The 24,975-nt window shown below is 44.7% G+C and overlaps 1 protein-coding gene across 4 annotated transcripts in view; it reads right to left on the bottom strand.

Annotated features, from left to right (window-relative positions):
* Positions 1-357: 357 nt before the first annotated feature.
* Positions 358-24,975, bottom strand: part of Gdnf (glial cell derived neurotrophic factor) — a 32,487-nt gene continuing 7,869 nt past the window's right edge. For 2 of the 4 annotated variants that reach the window (XM_004652502.2, XM_004652503.2), the window contains exon 3: positions 358-1,949. In XM_004652502.2, the coding sequence (XP_004652559.2) occupies positions 1,465-1,949 (485 nt within the window). In that variant the 3' untranslated portion in view covers positions 358-1,464. The remainder of the gene's footprint in view (positions 1,950-24,975) is intronic. The other 2 variants (XR_006633152.1, XR_006633153.1) reach the window with 2 other exon arrangements.

Here is a 24,975-nt window from a genome sequence, read left to right as displayed (position 1 = left end):
TGGGCAAGGATGGAGCAAGAGGTGCCATGGAGCAGAGCCAAGCCTTGGCTACCTGGCAGAGTCTTTCACTCTGCTTTTCAGTGACATTAAATCCAAGACTCCCTACCAAAGGGAATTCAGCCTTCTGTTTATATCATTATGCATATCATACGTGTGGATCCTATGCATCTACAGCAGCAATGAGTCATACACCAGTGGTCTCTGCCGTGACACTCCCAGCAAGGGGGGATGCTAAGCCACTCCTTCTGCCATTATATTTTAACAAGGAAAAATAAGGGGAAATGCTGACATCTTGGGAAGCCAGTAAGGGACTTTTTTTTTTTTTTAAAAAAAAAAAAAGGTAAAGTAAGTGATTTTTGCCTAGCGAAAACCTTTTTAATACTTTGAAAAGCATGGACCCTTGTTCCCAATTAAAATTTCCTTTTGTCACTTTTCTTTGCATATTGCGAGCACAAATACTTTGGCACCTTTGAAAAGAAACTTTAATAAATAAGGGAGAAAAAGAGAAATTCATTAGTGAATGGCAATAAATAATAATAACTTAAATCTCAATAAATATCTTCTCTATATTTCTGTATCTGAAACAGATGCATTGCATCGAGTAGCTTCTCTGGTCACTGGTGACCACGCATACACGGATGGGTATGTAACAACCGTCTCTGTAAACCAACAGACCCGGCGGGTCTCCCTGGCCGGGGCAGCTGGGGGCCTTCCCCACTCACTCTGCGAAAACCACAATTCGCTTCCTGTTTCCGAGGACAAAAAAGGAAATTGTTTTAAATCATTAGGACAGCCTTTTGGGTTCCTAGCCAACTTCTTCCTATCCCACACCCCATGTCCAAAATCAGTCACCAACTGTTCCCCAAAATGCTGGTTGTGTAAACCTCGGGCCTCAGCTTTCAAATTCAAAGGTTATTATCTTTGTGTGTGTGTGTGTGTGTGTGTGTGTGTGTGTGTGTGTGTGTGTCTGCTTTCCCACCCCTCTCCTTTCCAGGATATGACTCTTTTGAGTGACAGAAAAATAAACCTTTCTTACTTTCAGCAGTAACACGTAGTGACAAGGAGTGTGACACCGGGCTCATCACATTTCCCTGGTGTCTTCAGACGCATGAAAACGAACCACAGGAGACATACTGGTTTGGTGTTGTGTGCATCCGCGACTGTGACCGTGGACTGTGTCAAGGGCCAAGCTCGGTCACTAGCCCTAAGCTTTTCTGATGACGTCGGCTCTGTCCTGGAGCCCCTGGATGGCCGTTCTCACTCCTATCCAGTGTTCTGTCGCTGGACCTCCCTCTACCAGGCTCCCGCAATGGCTGCCTTCCTCCTCCTCTTCCTCCTCTTCCTCTTCCTCCTCCTCCTCCTTGGTCCTCATCTTCCATTCTGGGCAAACATTTCCAGGGAACCTTGGTCCCATTCTTTGCACTGTAGCAGGAATGCAATACAAAGCGGTCTTTGGAGCCGGAGTCAGACACATCCACACCGTTTAGCGGAATGCTTCCTTAGAATATGGTAAACCAGGCTATCATCTAAGAATGACAGGTCGTCATCGAAGGCGATGGGTCTGCAGCATGCCTGCCCTACTCTGTCACTCACTAGCCTTCTATTTCTGGATAGGTTTTTTAGTATTTTGTCATACATTGTCTCAGCCGCGTCACAAGAGCCACTGCAGTACCGAAAGATCAGTTCTTCCTTGGTTTCGTAGCCCAAACCCAAGTCAGTGACATTTAAATGTATCGCAGTTAAGACACAACCCCGGTTTTTGCCCCTCTGGCCTCTTCGACCTTTTCCCCTGGAATTCTCCGCGTTGGCAGCTGCGGCCTGTCGATTCCGCTCTCTGCGAGGGAGCACCGCCACTTGTTTATCTGGTGACCTTTTCAGTCTCTTAATGGTGGCTTGGATAAAATCCATGACATCATCAAACTGGTCAGGATAATCCTCGGGCATATTTGCTGTGCGAGAAGAAAACAGAAAATGTCACATGAGACATCAATGACCATTTCACGCAGTCTGGGAGATCAAAGTGCAAGCGTTCAGCTGGTTAAGCTGCGTCCCCCTGCAGACAAGGCACCCTCCGTCACTCCACTGTAAGTGGCACAGGAGACTCACATGCCGATGACACAAGTCCTGCTATTGTTCATTTGAATGACATCTGCCAGTTTTAGCAGGTTCACACAGGGGTGGCTGTGAGCAGACTGACTGGAAGGCCCCATTGCTTGCCTCGTTACATAATCTTGAGTGAGAGTCTCAAATGTTGTGAGTGTGCAGGGAAACACCCCAGGGGCTCACAAGTGCCTGCCTCCCCCAGAGACTTTGTGCCCTTGCATGCATTTTTTTAAAAAAAAAAAATTTTGTTTATTTATTTGAGAGTGACAGAGAGGAGGAGAGAGAGACTGAGAGAGAGAGAAAGAATGGGTGCACCAGGGCTTCCAGCCACTGCAAAGGAACTCCAGACGCGTGTGCCCCCTTGTGCATCTGGCTAACGTGGGTCCTGGGGAATGGAGCCTCGAACCGGGGTCCTTAGGTTTCACAGGCAAGCGCTTAACCGCTAAGCCATCTCTCCAGCCCCCTTGCATGCATTTTTAACAAACTTCTGAGGATGCCTTTTTAACTTTTTTTTTCTGCGTGTGTGTGTTTGTGGTGTTCGTGTATAGGCAAATGTGCATGCGTGTGTGTGCATGTGTATGTGTGTGTGTGTGCATGCATGTACCTGAGGGATTCTCCTATTCTCACCACCCCAGCTCAGAGATTGCAGGCATGTATGGCCATACTCAGCTAAGGTCCCCACGCTCACACAGCAAGCACTTGAACCACGAAGCCCTCTCCCCAGCCCCTCCTGAGGGAGTCTTGTGTACGTTTTGAGAGGTGGCATCTCAGAAACAGATGAAAGGTGAGTTCTTTCAGCTGTGTTTCTTTCACCTGCAATGCCCAGTGCTTGGCTCCAAAGTTTACAGTCTCTGCCTGGCTGAGTGAGACTAGAACCGTCCATTGGGACAGAACACACAAAAAGCTGCAGAACTGAACTCTATTTAAAAATTTTTATTTTTATTTATTTATTTGAGAGTGACAGACAGAGAGAGAAAGAGAGAGAGAGAGAGAAAAACAATGGGCATGCCAGGGCCTCCAGCCACTGCAAACGAACTCTAGATGTGTGCGTCCCCTTGTGCATCTGGCTAACGTGGGTTCTGGGGAATCGAGCCTCCAACCAGGGTCCTTAGGCTTCACAGGCAAGCACTTAACCACTAAGCCATCTCTCTAGCCCTGAACTCTTTCAAAACTGGCCTCAAAAAAACACTAAGAAGGGCTGGAGAGATGGCTCAGTGGTTTAAGGTGCTTGCCTGCCAAGCCTAATGACCCAGGTTCAATGCCCCCAGTACCCATGTAAAGCCAGATGCACAAAGTGGTGCATGTATCTGGAGTTGTTTACAGCAGCTGGAGGCCCTGGTGCACCCATTCTCTCTCCCTCTCTCTCTCTCTCTCTCTCTCTCTCTCTCTCTCTCTCCTCTTTCTGCTTGCAAATAAATAATAATGTTTTTGCTGGACGTGGTGGCACATGCCTTTAATCTCAGCACTCAGGAGGCAGAGGTAGGAGGATTGTCGTGAGTTCGAGGCCACCCTGAGACTGCATAGTGAATTCCAGGTCAGCCTCAGCTAGATTGAGACCCTACCTCAAAAAAACAAACCAAAAAGAAAATAATAATATTTTTAAAGAAACATCAAGGAATGAATAAATAGCCCATGTTTCACTAACAAAGGAACTGGTTTCCTTAGAATGGTGTGATTTTAGCAAAAAATGTAGAATGATTTAAGGGTGTCACAGGAATAAAAGAAAAGAGAGGTTAGGTGGGGATGGAGGCAGTCCCTGAGCCCAGGAGTGAGGCCAGTCTCTGCGGCAGAGTGCCACGTGGCTCCCACCCTGGGAGATTCCATAGAGAAAAGATGAAAAAAGACTATGATGCCTGAGAACTGCTGGGGAAAACATGAACTTGCAATTTCCTAACATTCTCGGTGTGTTTCAGCTTTGCTTTGGCTGAGTAAAAGGAGAGTAACTACTGGAACATTTTCAACCTTTCTAAGAGGAGAGCAAACCCAGCCCTTATTATTAGTAGTAGGTACCAGGCCTTTTTATACTTCCCTCATCCCATTTTTCAGGCAGTTTAGTAAGTTTAAGGTAATACGTGGCTTAGAATAATATACTTCAAGGGAGTTGTTTGCAAGAGTGATTTTTAAAAATATTTTATTCTTATTTATTTATTTGAGAGAGTGAAAGAGGCAGAGTGAGGGAGAGAAAGAGGGGGCGGGGAGAGAATGGGCACACCAGGGCTTCCAGTTATTGCAAACGAACACCAGATGCGTGTGTCACTTTGTGCATCTGGCTTACGTGGGTCCTGGGGAATCGAACTGAGGTCCTTTGGCTTTGCAGCAAAAGCGCCTTAACCACTAAGCCATCTCTCCAGCCCTGCCAGAGCGATTTTGACAAGACTGTCTTCAAAGCACAGGAAGAATACATTGTGTTTCTTCTACCTTGAATTATTTTATCGTAAGCCTAACCAGTTGAACTGTTAAAACATAGCCAGTATATCCCAGTGTGTGAAATGAAATATAGCGAAGGTGACGTGACCATATGTATGTTTATATGTGATGCAGTTGCTAGCTAAGTCCTTTAGCTAGATTACACACACACACACACACACACACACACACACGCACACAAATATACATAGGTGTATATCTATACAAGGATACAATGAAAAGACTGGGGATTGCAATCTAAAGTACATGTATATAGGCATATACACAACAGAGCCCTTGGTAGTGAAAATGAAAGGACTGGAGAATGGAATCCAAGAGTCTGTTGCTGCTTGTAACCTGGAATCCAGCAGGAAGTAACAGCACTGCTCCTGGCCTGGCTAAAGGCCCGTCATCACTTGCCTAACACCAACAGCTGTCCCTGAACTGTCTCCACGACACATCCTTAGGCCACTTCCATCTATTTTCCCCCCAGAGGGATACACTTAAAATGTTAGATTAGATCAGCACTCATCTACACACACGTTGTTCAGAGACTTGCAAAGTGTGCCCATTCCCCCGGAGTCGGAGTTGAAGCTCTCTGCAGACTGGCTGAGAAGTCTACCTGGCCTGGTTTCTCCTTCGTCTCAGCCTTTGTTGTCTCTGATCTCATCTCCTTCTCTCCAGCACTGGTGGTCAACCGCTGAACTACTGACATTTTGTCCTGTTGCAAAGTAGGGTGCCAAGTTGAGTCCCTGGCCTCTACCCTGGTGATGCAGTTGTACCCTCTCCACCAGCCTAGGCATTACAAATAAAAGTGTCTCTGGATTGGCTGAATGACCCCAGAAGCTAGATGAGGTCAATAAGAAGCACAGCTCAAACACGGGCATTTGTACCGCTGTCTTCTCTGTTCCAAGCTGCACTTGAATATCATGGTCACCAGGGCCTCCAGCCACTGCAAATGAACTCTAGATTCATGAACCGTTTTGCGCATTTGGCTTTACATGGGTACTGGGTATTTGAATCCAGGCCATCAGGCTTAGCAAGCAAGCACCTGTGACTTATGAGCCACCTCTCCAGCCCTGCCATTGTTTGCACTGGGATAGGCTCTCACTATGCAGCCGAATACCCGCCACTTGTTCTGTAGCCCAGGCTGGCCTCAAACTCAAGATCCTCTGAGACAAAAACTTGTCTTATTCACTGATGAGTCCCAGACAAATGATTAGAATAAGATCTGGTCTCTCAAAGCCCCGATAACTATTTTTGAATGAATCAGGTCACGTTCAGAGGGGGCAAGAAAGAACTTTTCATTTTTCAAGGGGCTCTAGGACTTCTGCTGTGAACCGAATCTTTATGCTCAGGCCGGGCGTGGTGGCACACGCCTTTAATCCCAGCACTTGGAAGGCAGAGGTAGGAGGACTGTTGTGAGTTCAAGGCTACCCTGAGGCTACTTAGTGATTTCCAAGTCAGCCTGGACCACAGTGAGACACTACCTCGAAAAACAAAACAACAACAACAATAAACAAAGCTCAAACCACTCGGGGAAGCTGTGAGACCCTGAGCAATGAGTCACATTCATTTACTGGCTCAGGTGGTGAAGAGCTTTTGCCATCTTCTTCAGTACTCCATGCAGCTCACAGCGTATCCTAATGCCCACCACCCTGCAAGGACTTCCGGAAGGAACTTCCTTCACTGGATGGAGGAACACATGCCTGGTTCTCAGCTCCTCAGAACTACTTTAAAAAATTATTTATTTATTTGAGAGAGAAACAAAAAAAAAAAGGAGAGAGAGAGAGAGAGAGAGTGAGAGAGAATAGAAATGCCAGGGCCTCCAGCCACTGTGAACAAAACTCCAGATGCATGTGCCCCCTTGTGCGCCCAGCTTATGTGAGTCCTGGGGAATTGAACCTGGGTTCTTTGGCTTTGCAAGTAAATGCCTTAGCCACTAAGCCATCTCTCCAACTCAGAACTACTTTCTTACTGTACTTCCTTCAGAAAGTTTTCTCAAACAGCAACAAATCTTTAAATAACTCTGACTTTAATGAAATAGACTACTTATTTTCCTTAAGCCTTTTCTGATTTCTTCACTAAATAGCTATTAAGATGAAAATGCTGCTTGTATTTATTTGTAAAACTAATTTCTTCCTAAATTTGTAAGAACAATTGCTTGTACAGAAATCTAAACATCTAAAATGGATATATTTGAAGAGATTAAAAATACAAAGGAGTCTTTTAGGGTTTTTTAAACAAGACTGTATGACAGAGGGCTCACACTATGGGGCCCCTGCCTCTATTTAAAAATTCCTGAGTAGATGATTAATTTAAGGATCCAGGAAGATGGAAAGTTAAGATTGATTAACAATCAACTGAAGATTAATCAGCACTGAGGGTAAAAACACTGAAAGTTCAATTTAAGCTGTTAGCAAAATGTTCGAGTTACGAAAGTTCAAGTTCTCTGGACTTAGCAACTCATGATTTATATGTTACACAAGTTCATACTACTAAAGTCATAATAAGGATTTAAACCAACATTTCCAATGGTCTTACTTAGCTCCAGATACCTTCAGAGTTCTTGAAAATATTTGCCCCCTCCCCCCTTTTAAGACATTCCGGTTGCATGGCTTTGTTTGGCAAACAAACTATGAGGTCTTCACTTAGATTTGCATTGTAGATAAATATTGAATAAAAGTTAAATGCAAGTAGTCCCAAATATTGCATGTGATGAATATTGCAATGTTTGGGACATATTTACACTTCACTGTGAGGTAGCTTAGTCCCTTTTTTCTTACTTTACAATTCCACCCGGTCTTTCCATGGTTACCAGTGTAGAATGTGAATATACAAACCACACATGATTTTGGTTAAGATGCTTTCTGGTGTGCAGGCATATTGGGGGAGAGAGGGATGGAAGAATGTACAAGCTGCAGTATGGGGAAGAGTGCTGTGGTCATGTGTCTTCTGGACACAGTGTGCTTGTTACACTCATGACCTCACAGCAGCTGTGATTCCTGCTCAACAACCTGTCTGCAGTCCATCATGGGTGGGGGAGGGGCTCAGAGGCTCCATTCCTCCCAGAGGAGCTATATAGGCCATTATTGTTTGTTGGGAGACCACAAGTCATGTTTTCCAGTGGTGTGGCCACTGGTAAGTTATCCGTACATACTCCAGTAAATAACCCCACCCCATCTTAATTAAACTCAATGAGTCACATGCATGCAAAACAGACAGGAAAGTTGGAAGGGGGGGGATCAGTTGGTGAGATGGGGTAAGCAGGAGTGAGAGGGGGGATAAGAGAGGGTGAACACAGGGCTGGAGAGATGGCTTAGCGGTTAAGCGCTTGGCTGTGAAGCCTAAGGACCCCGGTTCGAGGCTCCATTCCTCAGGACCCACGTTAGCCAGATGCACAAGGGGGCGCACGTGTCTGGAGTTTGTTTGCAGTGGCTGGAGGCCCTGGCGCACCCATTCTGTCTCTCTCTCTCTCTGCCTTTCTCTCTCCGTCTGTCGCTCTCAAATAAATAAATAAAAAAATAAACAAAATTTTTAAAAAAGGATAGGGTGAACATAATAATCAAAATACGTTATACACATGCATAAAATTGTCAAAAATAAAATAAGACAAATGGAAAAGAGGCTTCCTGGTATCCATGAATATATACCATAATAAATGTGTCCAAAACCATGCCAGATCAACACCACCAAGAGTGAACCCCAAGGTAAGCTGTGGACTTAGTAGGCTGAGTGCAGCGAAATGTGCCATTTGGACTGCAGAGAACAATAACAGAAGGCAGTATGCATGTGCAGAGACAGAGGGCAGTGGGAATCTACCTTCCTCTCAATTCTGCTGGAAATTTATATGAATCTGTCTTAAAAATGGCTTCTCAGGCTGGAGAAATGGCTTAGCAGCTAAGGTGCTTGCTTGCTTGCAAAGCCTAAGGACCCAGGTTCGATTCCCCAGAACCCACACAAAGCAGATGCACATGGTGGCGCATGTGTCCGGAGTTTGTTTGCTGTGGCTGGAGGCCCTGATGCGCCCTTTCTCTCTCTACCTGTCTCTCACTTTATCTCAAATAAATAAATAAATATTTAAAAAATATTAAAAATGGCTTTTTAGTAGCTGGGCACACTGGATAGATGATCAATGTGTTGAACTGAAGAAACTTTTCTCTTTGATGGGAAAGCTTTCTCCTACCCTGTTGCTAAAGTAGAAATAGTATTTAAGCACCAAGTTCAAGTTTTATGTTCAGCACTTACTAAGTGAAGGGTTTTTTTTTTTAATTTTCTTTCACTTTCTTGAAAAATAGAACAAACAACAAATATTTGTATGGAAAACTTTATAGTGATGTGAATTCTGGGCATAAGCATTAAGCTGAAATGACTAGAGATCATTGCATTTTCTTTCAAACCACAAAGCAACTAAATTTCTAACTTCAAGCTTTTTGATGCCACCGAGTTTCATTTCAGACAGTCTCACTTATCAAAGCTAGGCATTTGAGGGCATTAGTAGACATAGGTCTCTACAGAGCGGCCCTGGGAAAATCTCATTGAGCCTATAACTCCCAATGATGAGCTCACAGTAGTTCCACAGTTGCCTCAGTTTTCCAGGACTTCAGTGAACTAACGGAATGTAAAGGGGCTTGAGTTTGGATTGGGTTACTCAATTACAACCTAATGACATTGTTCTCTTACCCTATGAAGGGCTTTCCAAATGTCAGAAACAGCCCTACTATTATTAACTTTACTAGCAAGATACTTGTAAAGGATGAAAGAACATTATTTTTTAAAGTAGGTAGGTCAAACACTCGATCATTTTCCAGATATACTTGGAAAAATACATCTAACTGAAAATGAATGTTTTTGGAAAAACTCAAAATTCTCAAATGCACTTAAGTCATCCTTCAGAGTGCAACCAAATATTTTGGCATTATTCTATTTAAAACATTTTAATTCTGATGTGTCCTTTGTATAAACAGTGTTATTTAAACAAATGAAAACCTTGCACTGGGGCATGGCTCTGAAGCAACTGTTCACTGAAAAGACTTTGTGTCTCTTAATTATGAAGAAAATATAGTCATGTTACCTGGGGAACTAATGGCTGGATAGTCACTGTTTTCTAAAACTAATTGAGTTTTATCAGAACAATGGCGAGGGTTCTGAGTATTTCTTGTTGAGGTAAAAATCACGTAGCTCTAAATGTTATCTCAGGTCTGGAGAGATACCTTAGTGGTTAAGGCTTTTGCTTGCAAAGCTAAAGGATCCTGGTTCGATTCTCCAGGACCCATGTAAGCCAGATGCACAAGGGGGGGCTTATGCATCTGGAGTTCGTTTTCAGTGGCTGGAGGCCCTTGTGTGCCCTCTCTCTCTCTCTCTCTCTCTCTCTCTCTCTCTCTCTCTCTCTCTCTCTCTCTGCCTCTTTTTCTCTCTCAAATAAATAAGTAAATAAAATATATATTTTAAAAATGTTATCTTGGTTAAGGTGCCTAAAATAATCAGATTTCTTCTAAAAAACAGTTCAAGTCAGGCTGGAGAGATGGCTTAGCAGTTAAGGCGCTTGCCTGAGAAGCCTAAGGACCCAGGTTCAGGTCCCCAGAACCCAGAGGAACATGGTGGCACATGCATCTGGAGGTCATTGGCAGTGGCTAGAGGCTCTGGCGTGCTCATTCTCTCTCTCTAACTAATAAATTAAACTATATATTTTATAAAATATATAAATATAAAATTAGATATAAAATTAATTATTATATAAATGTTTATATATACATAAATATAAAATATATAAACTATAAGATATTAAAAAAATTTAAAAAAAGTTCAAATCAGCTACAGGTTAATGAAAAGGTTACTTTTCTATTTGTCACCGTGTTTCTCCCCCAACTCATGCTGGATAGGATGGCATCTCAACATGCCTTTGGCCTGCTTCTCTGACGTTCAAGAGGGAAGCAGTACAAGACGTCCACAAAGTGTGAAGCCAGCTCCTTCCAATAGCATGAGTGGGCTCTGACGATGGAAGAGAGTCTTTGTGGCTCTGTGCATCCCAGGCGTGTGTGTGTGTGTGTGTGTGTGTGTGTGTGTGTGTGTGTGCATGTGTGTGCGCACGCGCGCGTGTGCTGGGTATGACTGGCTCTAACATCTCCATCTTGGAAAGGAGAGATCTGCTGAGCCCGTCTGGGTGAAGAGGGTGCAATGCTCAAGAGATCAACCTGCGCTTCCGGGAGAGAAGCCACGTCTCCACTGCACTGTAAACTTTGTGTTCTGGAAGGACAAGGGGTGCAGGGGTGGGAAATGTGTTGAGTCCCGGGGGGGGGGGGTGTGGAGGGGAGGAGCAGCTAGAACTAGTCATGGTCACACAGGTGAGCGTTAGGTCAGAAATCAGAGCCTGGATGCCCTCACCTGGGACAGTTCCCAGGTCTGGCTTGGGGCTAGACTTGGGAAAATAAGTCTCCAAAATGCTGTCCCTGGGGCTGCTGAGGGGCTAGGCAGTGGATTGGGACAAGCAGAGCTTCCTATGAGCGGCGTGGTGGCGCATGCCTTTAATCCCAGCGCTCGGGAGGCAGAGAGAGGTAGGAGGATCGCCATGAGTTCGAGGCCACCCTGAGACTATATAGTGAATTCCAGGTCAGCCTGAGCCAGAGTGAATCCCTATCTCAACACCCCCCTCAAAAAATAAAACCGTTTTATAGACAAGGGGACATAGAATCCTGGGAAAGGGAAGTGTGGAATCTGAAATTCTTTCCCCACTTTTACTACAGGCAAAGAACAAATTGTTATGTAAGCAAGAATCTGAAAAACGGAAATCCTTACCCCCCCATATATACATACACATATGCCTTTATGTGTGTCTGCACACAAACGCACACAGGCATGCCTCTTTACAAGAAAAATGTCAGTCTTGGATTGAGACCATGTCCCAAAAATGACTAATTTTGTCACTTTGTGGGGATAACTCATTTTTACCTTTCACGAAGATACGAGCACAGTTTTCCTTAACTAATTTTGAAGTACTGTTATAAGAATAACGTGACTTAGTATTCCGTTTAAAATTCCTCGCATTACCAACTCTCCTCAGCCTGCATCTTGAATAATAGCTTCCTTGAAGCGCTTGAAAAGATTGTCAACGTCAAGGTGAAGTAAGCGGCTGCTTTCCTCTCACTCAGAGCCGAGTTTAACCCTGACAGTGCTGCTGTCAGGCTCAAACCGGACTGAGGATTACCTTCTTACAGACTGGGGAGCTGAGTCATTGCTGAGGGTCACGTGGCCAGGAAGGGTGGACTTCACAGGCTTGGTTTCCACCCTCCACCTAGTTCTAGTCTTGCCTATTGCTGCCTCTTACAAAAAATATTTATTTATTTATTTATTTGACAGAGAAAGAGGGAGAGAGAGACACAGACAGAATGGGCGCGCCAGGGCCTCCAGCCACTGCAAAGGAACTCCAGACGCGTGCGCCCCCTTGTGCACCTGGCTAACGTGGGGCCTGGGTAATCAAGCCTCGAACCAGGGTCCTTAAGGCTTCACAGGCAAGTGCTTAACTGCTAAGCCATCTCTCCAGCCCAACTCCATCCTTATATTTATTTATTTATTTGAGAGCGACAGACACAGAGAGAAAGACAGATAGAGGGAGAGAGAGAGAATGGGCGCGCCAGGGCTTCCAGCCTCTGCAAACGAACTCCAGACGCGTGCGCCCCCTTGTGCATCTGGCTAACGTGGGACCTGGGGAACCGAGCCTCGAACCGGGGTCCTTAGGCTTCACAGGCAAGCGCTTAACCGCTAAGCCATCTCTCTAGCCCAACTCCATCCTTTTTGAAAACCTTGAAGACTCTTTTTCTATGCAAGTGGATAAATCTTTTTCTAGATTCAGAGAAACATTGAAATGGACTGATTTTTCCTTGAGTGTCTGGGGTTTTCTCTTCTAAATATTTTATTTTTACCTATTTATTTCAGGGAGAGAGAGATACAGAGATAGGCAGGTAGAAAAAGAGAGAGAATGACAGAGAGAGGTGCGCCAGGGCCTCCAGCCACTGCAAAGGAACTCCAGGCGCGTGCACTCCCTTATGCAACTGGCTAGCGTGGGTCCTGGGGAATCGTCCTTTGGCTTTGCAGGCAAACGCCTTAACCACTAAGCCATCCCTCCAGCCCTGTTGTTGCCTTTTTGCTATTAGGTAAAAAGTCTACCGCCTTGGAGCTGTTCAAGTCTTGAGGCAAAGGTAACGAGGGCGGGCTATGGTGGTTGTAGCTCATGTATTTATTTACTGAGCAAAAACAGAACAATCGGTTGGGAGTTCACTTTCTGGTGAAAGGGTCAGAGAGAACTTAGGGACATTAAGAAGATCCCAGGGAGGCGTGGTGGCACACACCTTTAATCCCAGCACTCGGGAGGCAGAGGTAGGAGGATCGCCATGAGTTCGAGGCCACCCTGAAACTCCATAGTGAATTCCAGGTCAGCCTGGGCTAGAGTGAAAACCCTACCTTGAAAGAAAAAAAAAAAAGAAGAAGAAGAAGAATATTCCAAAGCTAGACTGCCATGGGCCACAGGACAGAGTCTTGGAGAAGGGAAAAGCCAGACCTTTCAGAGGCATTCTCTCCTGTCTTGGTTCTTGCATATCACTCGGAGGCACATCTGCCAATTTCCCAGTCACAACCGGAACACCAGCAGCCAGCAGCGGTGGCTGATTGAGACAGAGAGGCCCCATGTCCGGAAGCTCCTCATGCTCAGCCTGGCACCAATGGCCAAGCTCTTGCTGCAGAGTTGGAGAGGACAGAGTCTGGGATTCCAGTCCAGGGTCAGTCCCTGACCAGCATGTAACCTTGGGCTACTTGCTTAACCCTTCTGAGGTCACCATGGTATCCTCTGGGACTCTTCCCCAGCTCTAAAGCCCTAAGATACGGACAGTCTAAGCTTTAGCTAGAAAATGCTGCCAGGCCCTGGCTTCCAGCCACCCCCAGGGTGTGGAGTGGGTACCCCCGTGAAGCCCTCTAGGAGGCATGCTGGGATCTAGCAGTCCTTTACCTGGTCTGTTTACTTTCTGGTTCAGCTCAACCTGTTTGCAGAAATCGAAATGATCATTACCAATGCTCCTTCAAACCAAGTCACTTCCTGCGCACCAAGACATGGTAGCAAAGGGCAGAGCATTTACAATTGTAAACACCCAGGTTCTGGGCACTGTCAAACCTCAGTGTCTGCCTGCAAAGGTGGAGCTGGACCCGTGGGGCCTCCCGGACAACAGACTACACCAGCCTCTCTAATCCAGCCGTCTCCATCAACCAAAGTCAGACACTAAACTTGCTTCTTTTTATAAAATCTCAACTGTATTCATTTTCAGTTTTTTTTTTTTTTTTTCTGTTTCAAATCTGTTCAGGGCATTCCTAGCTCATGGCTCTGAGGCTAGAATCTCTCATAGCAACTGCCACAAAATGGATGAGGAAAACCCCACAGCCTGTCCTAGAAGGTGATCTGCTCACAGTCTGTCTCCCCTCGCTCTTCCTTGACCTTCGCGGACCTCTGAAACAAGGTTGCAAGAGTCCATGAGGATGTTTCAATGCTCTGCAAAGTTCGGTAAAGTCTTGTCATCTGCTACTGTATCAAAGTTACAGTTTTATCACTTATTTGAACTAGTTTTTTTTTTTTTTTCCAAAGCCTAGAAATCACGAAGCCTGAATGCTGGTACCTATTTTCTTCTTCAAGGACCGTCCTTGTTTTCCTATTTTTTTTTTAAATTAGTTTTCTATTCTGCAAGTACAGGCAGTTTGGTACAATTATTAGGCTCATCCATGACCTACCCCCTCCTCATTGGCCCCCCCTTGTTGAGGTATATGGGTCGTGCATTGTGGCGTTAGCCCACAGTTATTGGTATGATAAATGTCTCTGTATATCATGACCCTGTTTTCCTATTTTTGACCTGGAATAGGCCGCCACTGTCAGGGGCTACTCCTGGGTTAAATGGAAGAGGGGAAGAGAGGTCCACAGTATTTATTTTCCTAAAGCAGTCGCCAGCTAAGGCAATTTACAAAGCCATTTTGACCCTTCTAGAGTGACTCAGGCACTCGCTCCTACAACCTCTGGTTTGGTGAAGGCATGACATTGGTTTATTTGGTAAGTCTCTGCACTGTAAAAATACCAGTGTTTTGTTGTTTTAAAAAAGCATTTCTGGATTCTCTCAAGGCAGAGAGAGAAAAAAAAAAAAAGACCAACCAAAATGCAAACCACTTTGAAATATAGAAAACAAGAAGCTTAGGATATATTTAAAAAGCCACTTTACCCACCAAAATGCCATTTTATTTACCAACTGCATCCACTTTGACCAGTGTGGCACACATTTACTAGTTACGCTATACTTTGAACTGTTAACTTATAAGTCAACTAAGAAAACTTAATAATAACTACTGCAAATTACTTCGTGAATACAAAAGAAAAAAAATAAAAACTCTCACTTAAGAAACACTATATTCATTTCATTATTCCTGTTCAATTGCACTGATTTCTGTGTATGTGGTTGGTCCACACTTTTATTATGGTTATGGTAATGGCTTTACGGCAATACAGCATGGCTCCCTGTGGGAGGAATGCCCATTCTCCTGCTTTTAAGTCAAGAAAATACTCAACAGGGTGTACATTTGTTAGCTAATCCATGAACACCTGGTGTGAGCTAAAAGCACTCCCTGGCCAGCAATAAACACCCCACACTAATGAGTGCACGCCATGAGCTTTGCTATAGTCCTTGTAAAAATAACAACAACAAAAAACCCCCACCTTAACAGGAAAAGGCGAGAAATTACCCAGTAAAAATTAAGTGCACAAAAAGCCACTAAGGAAAACAATGTCTGGAGGTGTTATCAGAGGCAAGTGGCATTGGGGACAGAGGGAGGGGCCCCAGAAGAACCTGGTGGGAAATCGGCATCTTCTCCTTCCTGCAAAGCATGGCCCCAATCTAGAGGGGTCCCAGGACCCCACTGGGTCTCCCATTGCTCACTTCCCTCCTCCCTTACTCATCTGTGAAAAGAGAATAAAATTAACACCAAGGGTTTTAGGAACTTGGATGAGAATAAGAACGGATTAAGAGGAGGTGACAAGAAAATTAAGAGGGTGGGGAAAAACCCCCCAAACATTTCTGACTATTTGAACTTGTTTGCTAGATTCCTGCAATCCGGCACAAGGAGACACTTTCTGCCCAGGTCTGTATTCGCAGGAATCTCAATGACCCACAAAGGCTGCAGAGGTTCAAACACAGGCATCATTCTGAAGCAATTGCATTTGTAAAACCTCCATGTTTGACTTTTCCCCTTCCTATTTCTTTTTTTTTAATGCCACCTGAAGAGTCACATGGGAGTGTCCTGGGCTGGTGTGGTGGCAATCATGAGTGCTGGGCTCAGGCTGCCCTGGCCCAGACCCCGGTTATGTAGTTTCCCCTCGAAGCTGTGCCAGGATCCTTTCCCTTCATGTCAAGATTAACACGAAGCAAGATGTAACTTGGTGCCTGGCCCCAAGCAAGCGTGGAAGGAACGCTGTCACCGAGCTAGCTCTGTGATCATTCAGCGGAGCTTCCTTCTGGGACAGTGATGTGCAGGCCAGCTCTGCATGTCTACACGGAGCAACGGGTATCACAACCCGGGTACCATATTCTACCCAGCGGCTACCTTTGCCCAGACCTCGAAGCCCCTGGCACTGTGGTCTGTGGGCAAAGGAACAGCCCAGCCTGGGGGAGGGGTGTGTCCGCCTCTTTCGTGTTCCTAGAAATATCTGCCAGTGGACCCTGGGGACAGCAAGAGGCTCCATAGCTCCCATAAATGAGGTTTCTTTGTTTCCATAAAGAGGTACGTGTCTGGCTTTCTGAGTAGCCAGTGGTTATCGTTAAGGGGACCTGTCCACTCCTTCAATTTCCACACGTGCTCTGTCCCGCAGCCAGGCCTACAAATGGCCCCTGCTGCTGGTCTCCTTCCCCGTGCTCCCTCTGCACCCCTCCTTGCTCCTGACCATGGAGGTATGCCCGTCACCCATGTCACTGGCTTCTCTGAGGGGCCCTGTCCCAAGGGCCAAACACATTCACACACAGGCTCCTTTGGGACTAGGTGATATTGTGATGGCGCAGCACGGTGAGCAGAATCTTCCAGGGGAATTTCCCTGAACCTAATTATGTAGAAATAATCAGGCAAACCGAAATTAAGAAGCAGTCAGGGGAAGATTAGGCAAGAGAGCTCAGGTCTTGAATAAAAAAAAACAAAAAACATGTCAATGTCATGGAGGAAAAATGTCCTGAGTGCTACTTTAGAGTAGGGAGAATAAAGAAACTAGACCGTCCGGGACAATCTGTGATTCTAGAGAGGACGTTGTCACCCTGATTTGGGAAATTTGAATACAAAACTATTTGTTGGGAAACAGTATTAGTATTAAATTTCCTGAGATTGATCACTGAATTGTGCTTTTGTAAAACACTGTCCTTCTTCGTTGAAGGCATATATATTTATGTATTCAGTGTTATGACATTTGCAATGAGATTGCTGGTGGGTCAGGAAAAATAATGAGGTAAACAGCTCACCTTCTTGTGAGGGATGTGCACATTATTTCGTTTATGAACACCTACTGAGGGACAGTTCTATGAACAGACTGAGAAATATCAAAATAGGTAGGTGGCTCTGTGATTCACCCTGGCCAGGCCCTCCGCAAAGCTCAGCTTTTATCTGCTTGCCTGCCCATCTACTCCTCTTATAATCAGATCCAGAAGTGAGACTGCTACCATGTAGGTGTATCCCATACATTTTTTTTTGTAAGTGAAGTCAGGGCTAGAGAGATGGCCTAGCAATTAAGGCACTTGCTTGCAAAGCCAAAGGACCCAGGTTCGATTCCCCAGGGCCCACAAAAGCCAGATGCACAAAGTGGCACGTGTCTGAAGTTCATTTGCAGTGGCTGGAGGCCCTGGCGAGCCCATTCTCTTCCTCTATGTTCCTCTCTCTCTCTCTCTTTCTCAAATAAATAGGCAAAAATCAGAAATATCAAAAAAAAAAAAAAAAAAAAGAAAATGTAGTCAAACCTTTTCTGAACAAAGAGCCAATTCATTTGGATTCATTAGTTTGACAGTTGGTTGTGAACTGAAGTGAAATTGGCAGGTCTAAGAATTTATATATGTATTCATACATATATATATACATATATATAGTATTTAAGAAAGGTTGTGTATTTATTTGAGAGCATCAGACCGAGAGAGAAACTGGAAGAGACAGATAGATAGAGAGAATGGGCACGCCAGGGCCTCCAGCCACTGCAAACAAACTCCAGATGCATGCGCCACCTTATGCATCTGGCTTACATGGGTCCTGGGGAATTGAACCTCCAACTGGAGTCTGTAGGCTTCACAGGCAAGCGCTTAACCACTAAGCCATCTTTCCAGCCTCTATATTTTAAATATATATATGTCCTAAATAGACTACAGGTGACATATATACAACTACTAAGGTTTATTATGAAAGAGTTCAAGCATCTATCTCAAGTGTGAAGTAGTTTTTTTTTTTTCTAATTTACTTATCATTTATTTATTAGAGACAGAGAGAAGGACAGAGAGAGAAAAAGAGAGTGAGAATGGGCATGCCAGGGCCTCCAGCCACGGCAAACAAACTCCAGATGCGTGTGCCATCATGTGCACCTAGTTTACATGGGGCATGGGGAATTGAAGCTGGGTCCTTAGGCTTTGCAGGCAAGTGCTTTAACTGCTAGGCTATCTCTCTAGCCCTGAAATAGTTTTAATATTTTTAGTGGCAGGTTTGTAGGCAAATTTTTGTGAAGACCACAGACCTTTTCCTTTTTATTGTTTTTTTCTTATTTTACCCCGTAGCACTGGGGACTAGACCCAGCTAGACCTTGTACTTGCTATATACAATCACTTTTCCACTGAGCTCTATCCTCGATGCCTCTTTGAAAGGCCTGCCAGCCACCCAAGAAGACTTATATCACGAACATTAAGGCACCTTCTATCATTATGAAGAATACCAGTTTACTGGGATTCTGGTAGAAATCCAGGTTTTGTCAAGGTATGGTGGCACACACCTTTAAGCTGGAAGCCGAGGTAGGAGGATTGCTACGAGTCTGAGGCCAACCTGGAGCCACGGAGTGAGTTCCAGGTCAGCCTGGGCTTGAGACCCTGCCTCAAAAAAGACCCAACACACACATACACACACACACACACACACACACACACACCCCTAGGTTTTTCTCTTTAGTGTGCCCTAGTGTGGCTTTTGAGGTAGTCATTAGTAATATTAGTAATTAATAATAGAAATCAGAAAAGGGACCAAAGCAGAGGCAATATGCTCTCTTCTTCCATTATCACAATCGTCTGGTTTTCCTGGGAATCTTGTAGACTTAGGACTAGATTTTTCAGACAAGTACTTATGTTTTCATATCTCCTCGTCCGGGGTCACACTCTTTGTTAAGCCAAAACACTGGCTTTGGGACTAGACACCTGCCTGAGGTTCTGCCTTTGCCACTTACTAGATTTGTGACCTGGGACAACATTGCAGATGTCATTTTCTTTACCTATAAAATGGAGATGACCTTGTGTGGTAGAGTGTAAACAGATATGATTTTAGGATGAAATATGAACTCAGTGCTCCAAGCTGGATTACCCTTGTAAAAAAGCATAGTCAAGACGTGTGGGGCCACAGACTGTAACGCTCACTTTGTACTTGCATATCCTTGAGGGCAAATAAATAGATCTGACGCTTTCATGCCTTGAAACTTTTTAAAAATAAGCATGCAAGCCCGGCGTGGTGACGTATGCCTTTAATCCCAGCACACGGGAGGCAGAGGTAAGAGGATTGCCATGAGTTCGAAGCCACCCTGAGACTATGTAGTGGCTTCCAGGTCAGCCTGGGCTAGAGTGAGACTCCGCTTCAAAACAACAACAACAACAACAAAGCACATAAAACAACAAATGAAAACTATGTCCAAGATGTAAGCCCCACTGAAAACTATGTCCAAGATGTAAGCCCCACTCATGAGTTGCCGGGTTCCTATTTGTAGAAAGACACTTGTCACCTGCTTGCTCCAGAGGTTTAACCACCACAGAAAGAGGGTGAACCTCCTCTTGGCTCTTCTAGGTTATATCTTACTGTATAACCACCTCACAATATACCTTAGACTCCTGCCATCTTCAGTGCTTTGTCTCAGAACTTATTCACTGGTTTGTCTCCTTTTATCTGCGGCCTACACCTTCCCCATAGCATAGCCACAGATTGTCCATACTTCTCCTAGTCCAAAAGGTCCCCCTTTTTCTTTCCCTTCCCAATACCCATTTTTTTCAAGCATCAACTAAAAATCCTCTTTCCCTGAGCACTTTCCGATGGTGAGCTTGAGACCCCAGCAAGTTCATTGCTAGAAGCTCTTGGAAGAGAAACTTCAGTCAGAGGAAACTCCTCAAGATGGACACACTTATCTGTCTCACAGACACACTGATCTCTCACCTGTCCACCCACCCATCTGCCTAACTATATATTAAAACGATTTTTTCAATTTTGCCCCTTTGGTGCAGCCAATACCTAGCACATGGAGGGTTCTTAGTAGACAATTGCTTCTGATTGAGAGCAAATGGTAGTTACAGAATAAATATTTCCATTAACTCAGGCCATAAGTGCTGAATAAAAACAGCTGAAAGTACATTAAAGCACATTTTTGTTGTTTTTTAAGAGTCTTGCTCTGGCCCAGGCTGATCTGGAATTCACTATGTAGTCTCAGGGTGGCCTCGAACTCACAGTGATCCTTCTACCTCTGCCTCCTGAGTGCTGGGATTAAAGGTATGCTCCAATATGCCTGATACACACACACACACACACACACACACACATATTTGGGTCAGCCAAAGCTAACCCTTTTGAGCCCATAGCTTAGGCAATGTCCTCACAGTGATCAACTCATAGTGAGCCTTAAATGTATTTTTCTGACCAGCAATCACTTAGAAACTGTGTTCAGAGGGAGAAGCACTGGTTTTAGATCTCAAGTGAGGGATTGGCATCCACTAAAAGAGCCTGGCACATAGTCTTCTAATACAAAGAGCCCCTGCCCAGGTGGCAGGGGCCACTTTCCAAATTACACAGTAAGTATTACAGGATCTGTTCCTCTATACAGTCTGAGGCAAGGGGAAGCAGTGGGTGGGGGGTGCTTGCCTAGATATATATACATTTAATTTTTTGTTTTATTTTTATTTATTTATTTGAGAGCAACAGACAGACAGAGGGAGACAGAGGCAGATGGAGAGAGAAAATGGGAGCGCCAGGGCCTCTAGCCACTGCAAACGAACTCCAGATGCATGTGCCAACTTGTGCATCTGGCTTACGTGGGTCCTGGTGAATGAAGCCTCGATTTGGGGTCCTCAGGCTTCAAAGGCAAGCGCTTAATTGCTAAGCCATCTCTCCAGCCCTGGATTTCTATATTTTATTACAGTAGATTTGAAATATTTACATAGCATGTGACGCTTCCTCTGCTGTATGGCAGTGAATTCAGCGTTTACTAAAGGTTAGTATTGGTTGGGTTTTATGAAACCTTTTTATTCATTTATTTATTTTGAGGGGGGGCACACAATAGGGACATCAGGGCTTCTAGCCACTGCAAACAAACTCCAGACACATGTGCCACTTTGTGCATCTGGCTTACGTGGGTCCTGGGGAATTGAACTTGGGTCCTTTGGCTTCTCAGACAAGCATCTTAACTGCTAAGCCATCTTTCCAGCCCATGAAACATTTTTACATTGAATGTTTAGCTGACATCAATAAAAACAAATGTTTTTCTTTTAGAGAAATGCAATAGTATTTTATTTATTATTCATTTATTTATTTATTTGATAGAGAAAGAGGAAGGGAGAGAGAGACAGAGAATGGGCACGTCAGGGCCTGCAGCCACTGCAAATGAACTCCAGATGCACACGCCCCCTTGTGCATCTGGTTAATGTGGGTCTTGGGGAATTGAACCAGGGTCCTTTGGCTTTGCAGGCAAATGCCTTAACTGCTAAGCCATCTCTCCAGTCCCAAATATTTTCTTTATATAAAGGTAACCCCTAATTCACAACCTCTTGAGGGTCTACCCCGTCTTCCCCTTCTTCCCACAGGGGAAGAAGGTCTCCCTTATGTGACCATGGGAATCTGGTGGGGGAAATGCCAGCAGCTGTGAAACCTGGGAAAGACCAGGGGCAGTTGACCCAGGGAAGAGCCTCAGGCCCAGCTAACCTGCCCACATGCTGCCCAACTCACTATGGGCCTCCAAGTACCCTCTCTTTAAGGCACTGTCTCTACTCAGTTGTGCTGCTTAGTAATCCATCATTTAGAGCAGTGACCAGGCAGAAGCTTAGGCATGGGGAGTTCACAGGGTGCCTGGGAAGGGACCACTGTAAGTAGGAGGCTGGCAAACGACAGTGACCTATTTAAGGACCACAGACATTCTGAAACAGTAGTGTCTTTAGTATCTCCTCACGTTAACATGGTCCCCATTTACAGATCAAGAGGAAGTTAAGGAAATGCTAAGTGAAACCCGGTTAAGGCAAGGTGGTGCATGCCTTTGAGCCCAGCACTCAGGGAGGCAGAGGTAGGAATCACTCACTGTGAGTTTGAGGTCAGTCTGGGACTACAGAGTGAGCTCCAGGTCAGCCTGGGCTAGCGTGAGACCCTACCTTGAAAAAACAAACAAACAAATAAAAAAAAACACCCTAGTTACATGGCAAGGCTGGGATATGAGCTGTCATATTATCTGAATGTATTAACTTCCGTTCCTCCTTTGAAACCCCTGGTTTCTTGCTCTCTGATCTCCTGTAGACTATGGGATGTGCCACCCAAGGCAGAGAGTCACACATGTTAGCCTTCTTCTATGTCACAGGCCACTTATGTCATGGTTTACATGGGGCTTCTCTGGGCTCGTACCTGAGATCTTGATAGTTTTGATAAAAAAAATTCCTTCTTTTTTTAAAAATTTTTTGGTGTTGTTATTTTTATTTATTTATTTGAGAGCAACAGACAAAGAGAGAGGCAGAGAGAGATAGATAGAGAGAGAGAGAGAGAGAGAGAATGGGCGTGCCAGGGCCTCCCGCCACTGCAAACGAACTCCAGAAGTGTGCACCCCCTTGTGCATCTGGCTAACGTGGGTCCTGGGGAATCGAGCCTCGAACCCGGGTCCTTAGGCTTCACAGGCAAGCGCTTAACCGCTAAGCCATCTCTACAGCCCAAATATTCTTTCTATAGAAAACTTCTTGATTTGCTGCCACACTGGTGGACTGTAGTAACATTGTATTACAGTCAATTTGGAATCACCTGTCATGACAACTTAATAACGTAATGCCCACTCCCTCTTCCAGCTGGCATCTCATGAGACAAAAGTTAAGCCCATGCTATCTGCACAAGGCTTCTTCATCCTTAATTATTCACGAATATCCCTCATGCACAGTCACGGAATATATATTCCATAAGGGCAGGGATATTTTTGTGGGAGGTGAGTACCCAAGTACTCCTAGCACCTAGGATAGTGCTTGGTATGAACAAGCATATGTTATTTGATGAATGAATAGATAACATTTAGATTGTCAAATTAAAAAAAAAAACCACATGTGCTGGGCATGGTGGCGTACGTTTTTAAGCCCAGCACTTGGGAGGCAGAGGTAGGAGGATCACCATGAGTCTGAGACTACACGATGAATTCCAGGTGAACCTGGGCTACAGCGAGACCCTACCTTGGAAAACCAAAATAAATACGTAAAATAAAAAAGAAAAAGGCACATGTACCTTGTGTTTCCAGTTGTAAAGTGGACTTATTGTGGGGTTGTTGACTAAGACTACAGTGAACCAACTTTCAATAACTTCAGGGAATTTTGTGGGATAGTTTCCAGTCATTAGTTGATAACTTTTCTTCCATACTGAAAACCCACAAAAAGCTTCTCTCTCTCCATACAGAGGATGTTTCCAGAGGGGCAGTGACACTGGCACCCGCTTCCGAAGACCAGCGTATGGCTCTGGCACTTTGGATAAGCTGCTGTACCTTTTTAGACCATAGAATTAGAAAGTTTTCCTTTTAGCTTTAAAATGTTGTGGCGCCTGTGAGTTTCACCTTATAGGTTCCTCACACTGGCTGGAATCCTTTTGGAGAAGATAGTGGCAAAAGGGAAAGTAAATAGGCCAAGGTGACTAAAGAGAAAATTCTTAGATGCCCCACAAGACACGATCATCAACCTTTGAGTATCGACAAGCTAGAGATGACCATGGCCCATTCACTTTACAGCCAACTTTTAGGCGAGCAGGTTAGCCAATTATGAATTTTATTTACTTAAGTCATGCTATGTAGGGGTAGAATTCCAGATATTTTGTTTTCCTTGGAACTAGCAATACAATCTCAAGGATGAAAGAGTGTGTAGAGTGCGTGCAGTCTGACCCCCCACCTTTGAAAAGTACAATGACTGTTAATATGACAAAAGCCATTTTGCCTAATCGCTAAGTCACATCCATCTGAAAGAAACTAGAGGGACCAAAATTTGTGGCAATTGCATAAATGAAATGCAGTCACTTAATGTTTTTCTCCATCAGCCTTAGCCAGTTGTGCCACGTACAGGCTAGGATATAAATGTCAGCGCTGTGACGGGGCATGTTGACATAGGTTCAACTTTTTTTTTTTTTTTTTTTTTTTGCTTTTTTGAGGTAGGGTCTCCCTCTGGTCCAGGCTGACCTGGAATTAACTCTGTAGTCTCAGGGTGGCCTTGAACTCATGGCGATCCTCCTACCTTTGCCTCCCAAGTGCTGGGATTAAAGGCGTGCGCCACCACGCCCGGCCCCAGGTTCAACATTTAAAGAGTCTGCACATTGTCATTATTTTGCCTTCTTTGCACTGACAGTTTGCTACCGAATTGAACATACCTGGAAAGGATTCAACTGGCTTAGGACGCAGCTCAGTGTCTTTGGGAAGTTTCCTTGTCAGTTTTCTTCTAGGCTCTACTGTTTTTTTCCCCCACAGATAAACTAGAACTGGGTTTGTTCTGCTGGCTTGAATGTAATCAGCAGTCAGAATTTTGTCTGCTGGCAAGATTAGCATCGGTTTGGAAAAGAGTAATCTTTCCCCCCATGTCACTCTAGCGCCCATTCAATCAGTGGACTAATGCTCTCTAGCGTGTTTGATGGTGGACTGTGCCATACAGAAGCCACAGATTTTTCTTAGGGTCTTGTCAAGCTATAGTGATTCTACTCTAAGTGTACATTCGATACAGGGAACATCTAAAAGTGAACCTGCCCAGGCTATACCCAAACCAATTAAATCTGAAACTCCTGGGGTGAGGTCCAGCATTTGTAGCTTTTAAGAGTTCCCCAAAGGTCCCCCGTCCTGTGATGGCTCTGTTCTCAAAGGGTTGGTCAGACAAGAACACAAGCGCAAAGAGCAAGCCTCATAGTCACTGGCATTTGGGCGTCCAAAGGTCTCCCTGGATTGTATAGATGCAAAATGTCTCATTCCATGCTAAAGTGAATAGTTTG

This window comes from Jaculus jaculus, chromosome 13 (assembly GCF_020740685.1).
Source record: "Jaculus jaculus isolate mJacJac1 chromosome 13, mJacJac1.mat.Y.cur, whole genome shotgun sequence".
NCBI classification, from domain to species: domain Eukaryota; kingdom Metazoa; phylum Chordata; class Mammalia; order Rodentia; family Dipodidae; genus Jaculus; species Jaculus jaculus.
Note: the sequence above shows the minus strand (reverse complement) of the source record. Positions and strands in the feature narration are given on the sequence as shown.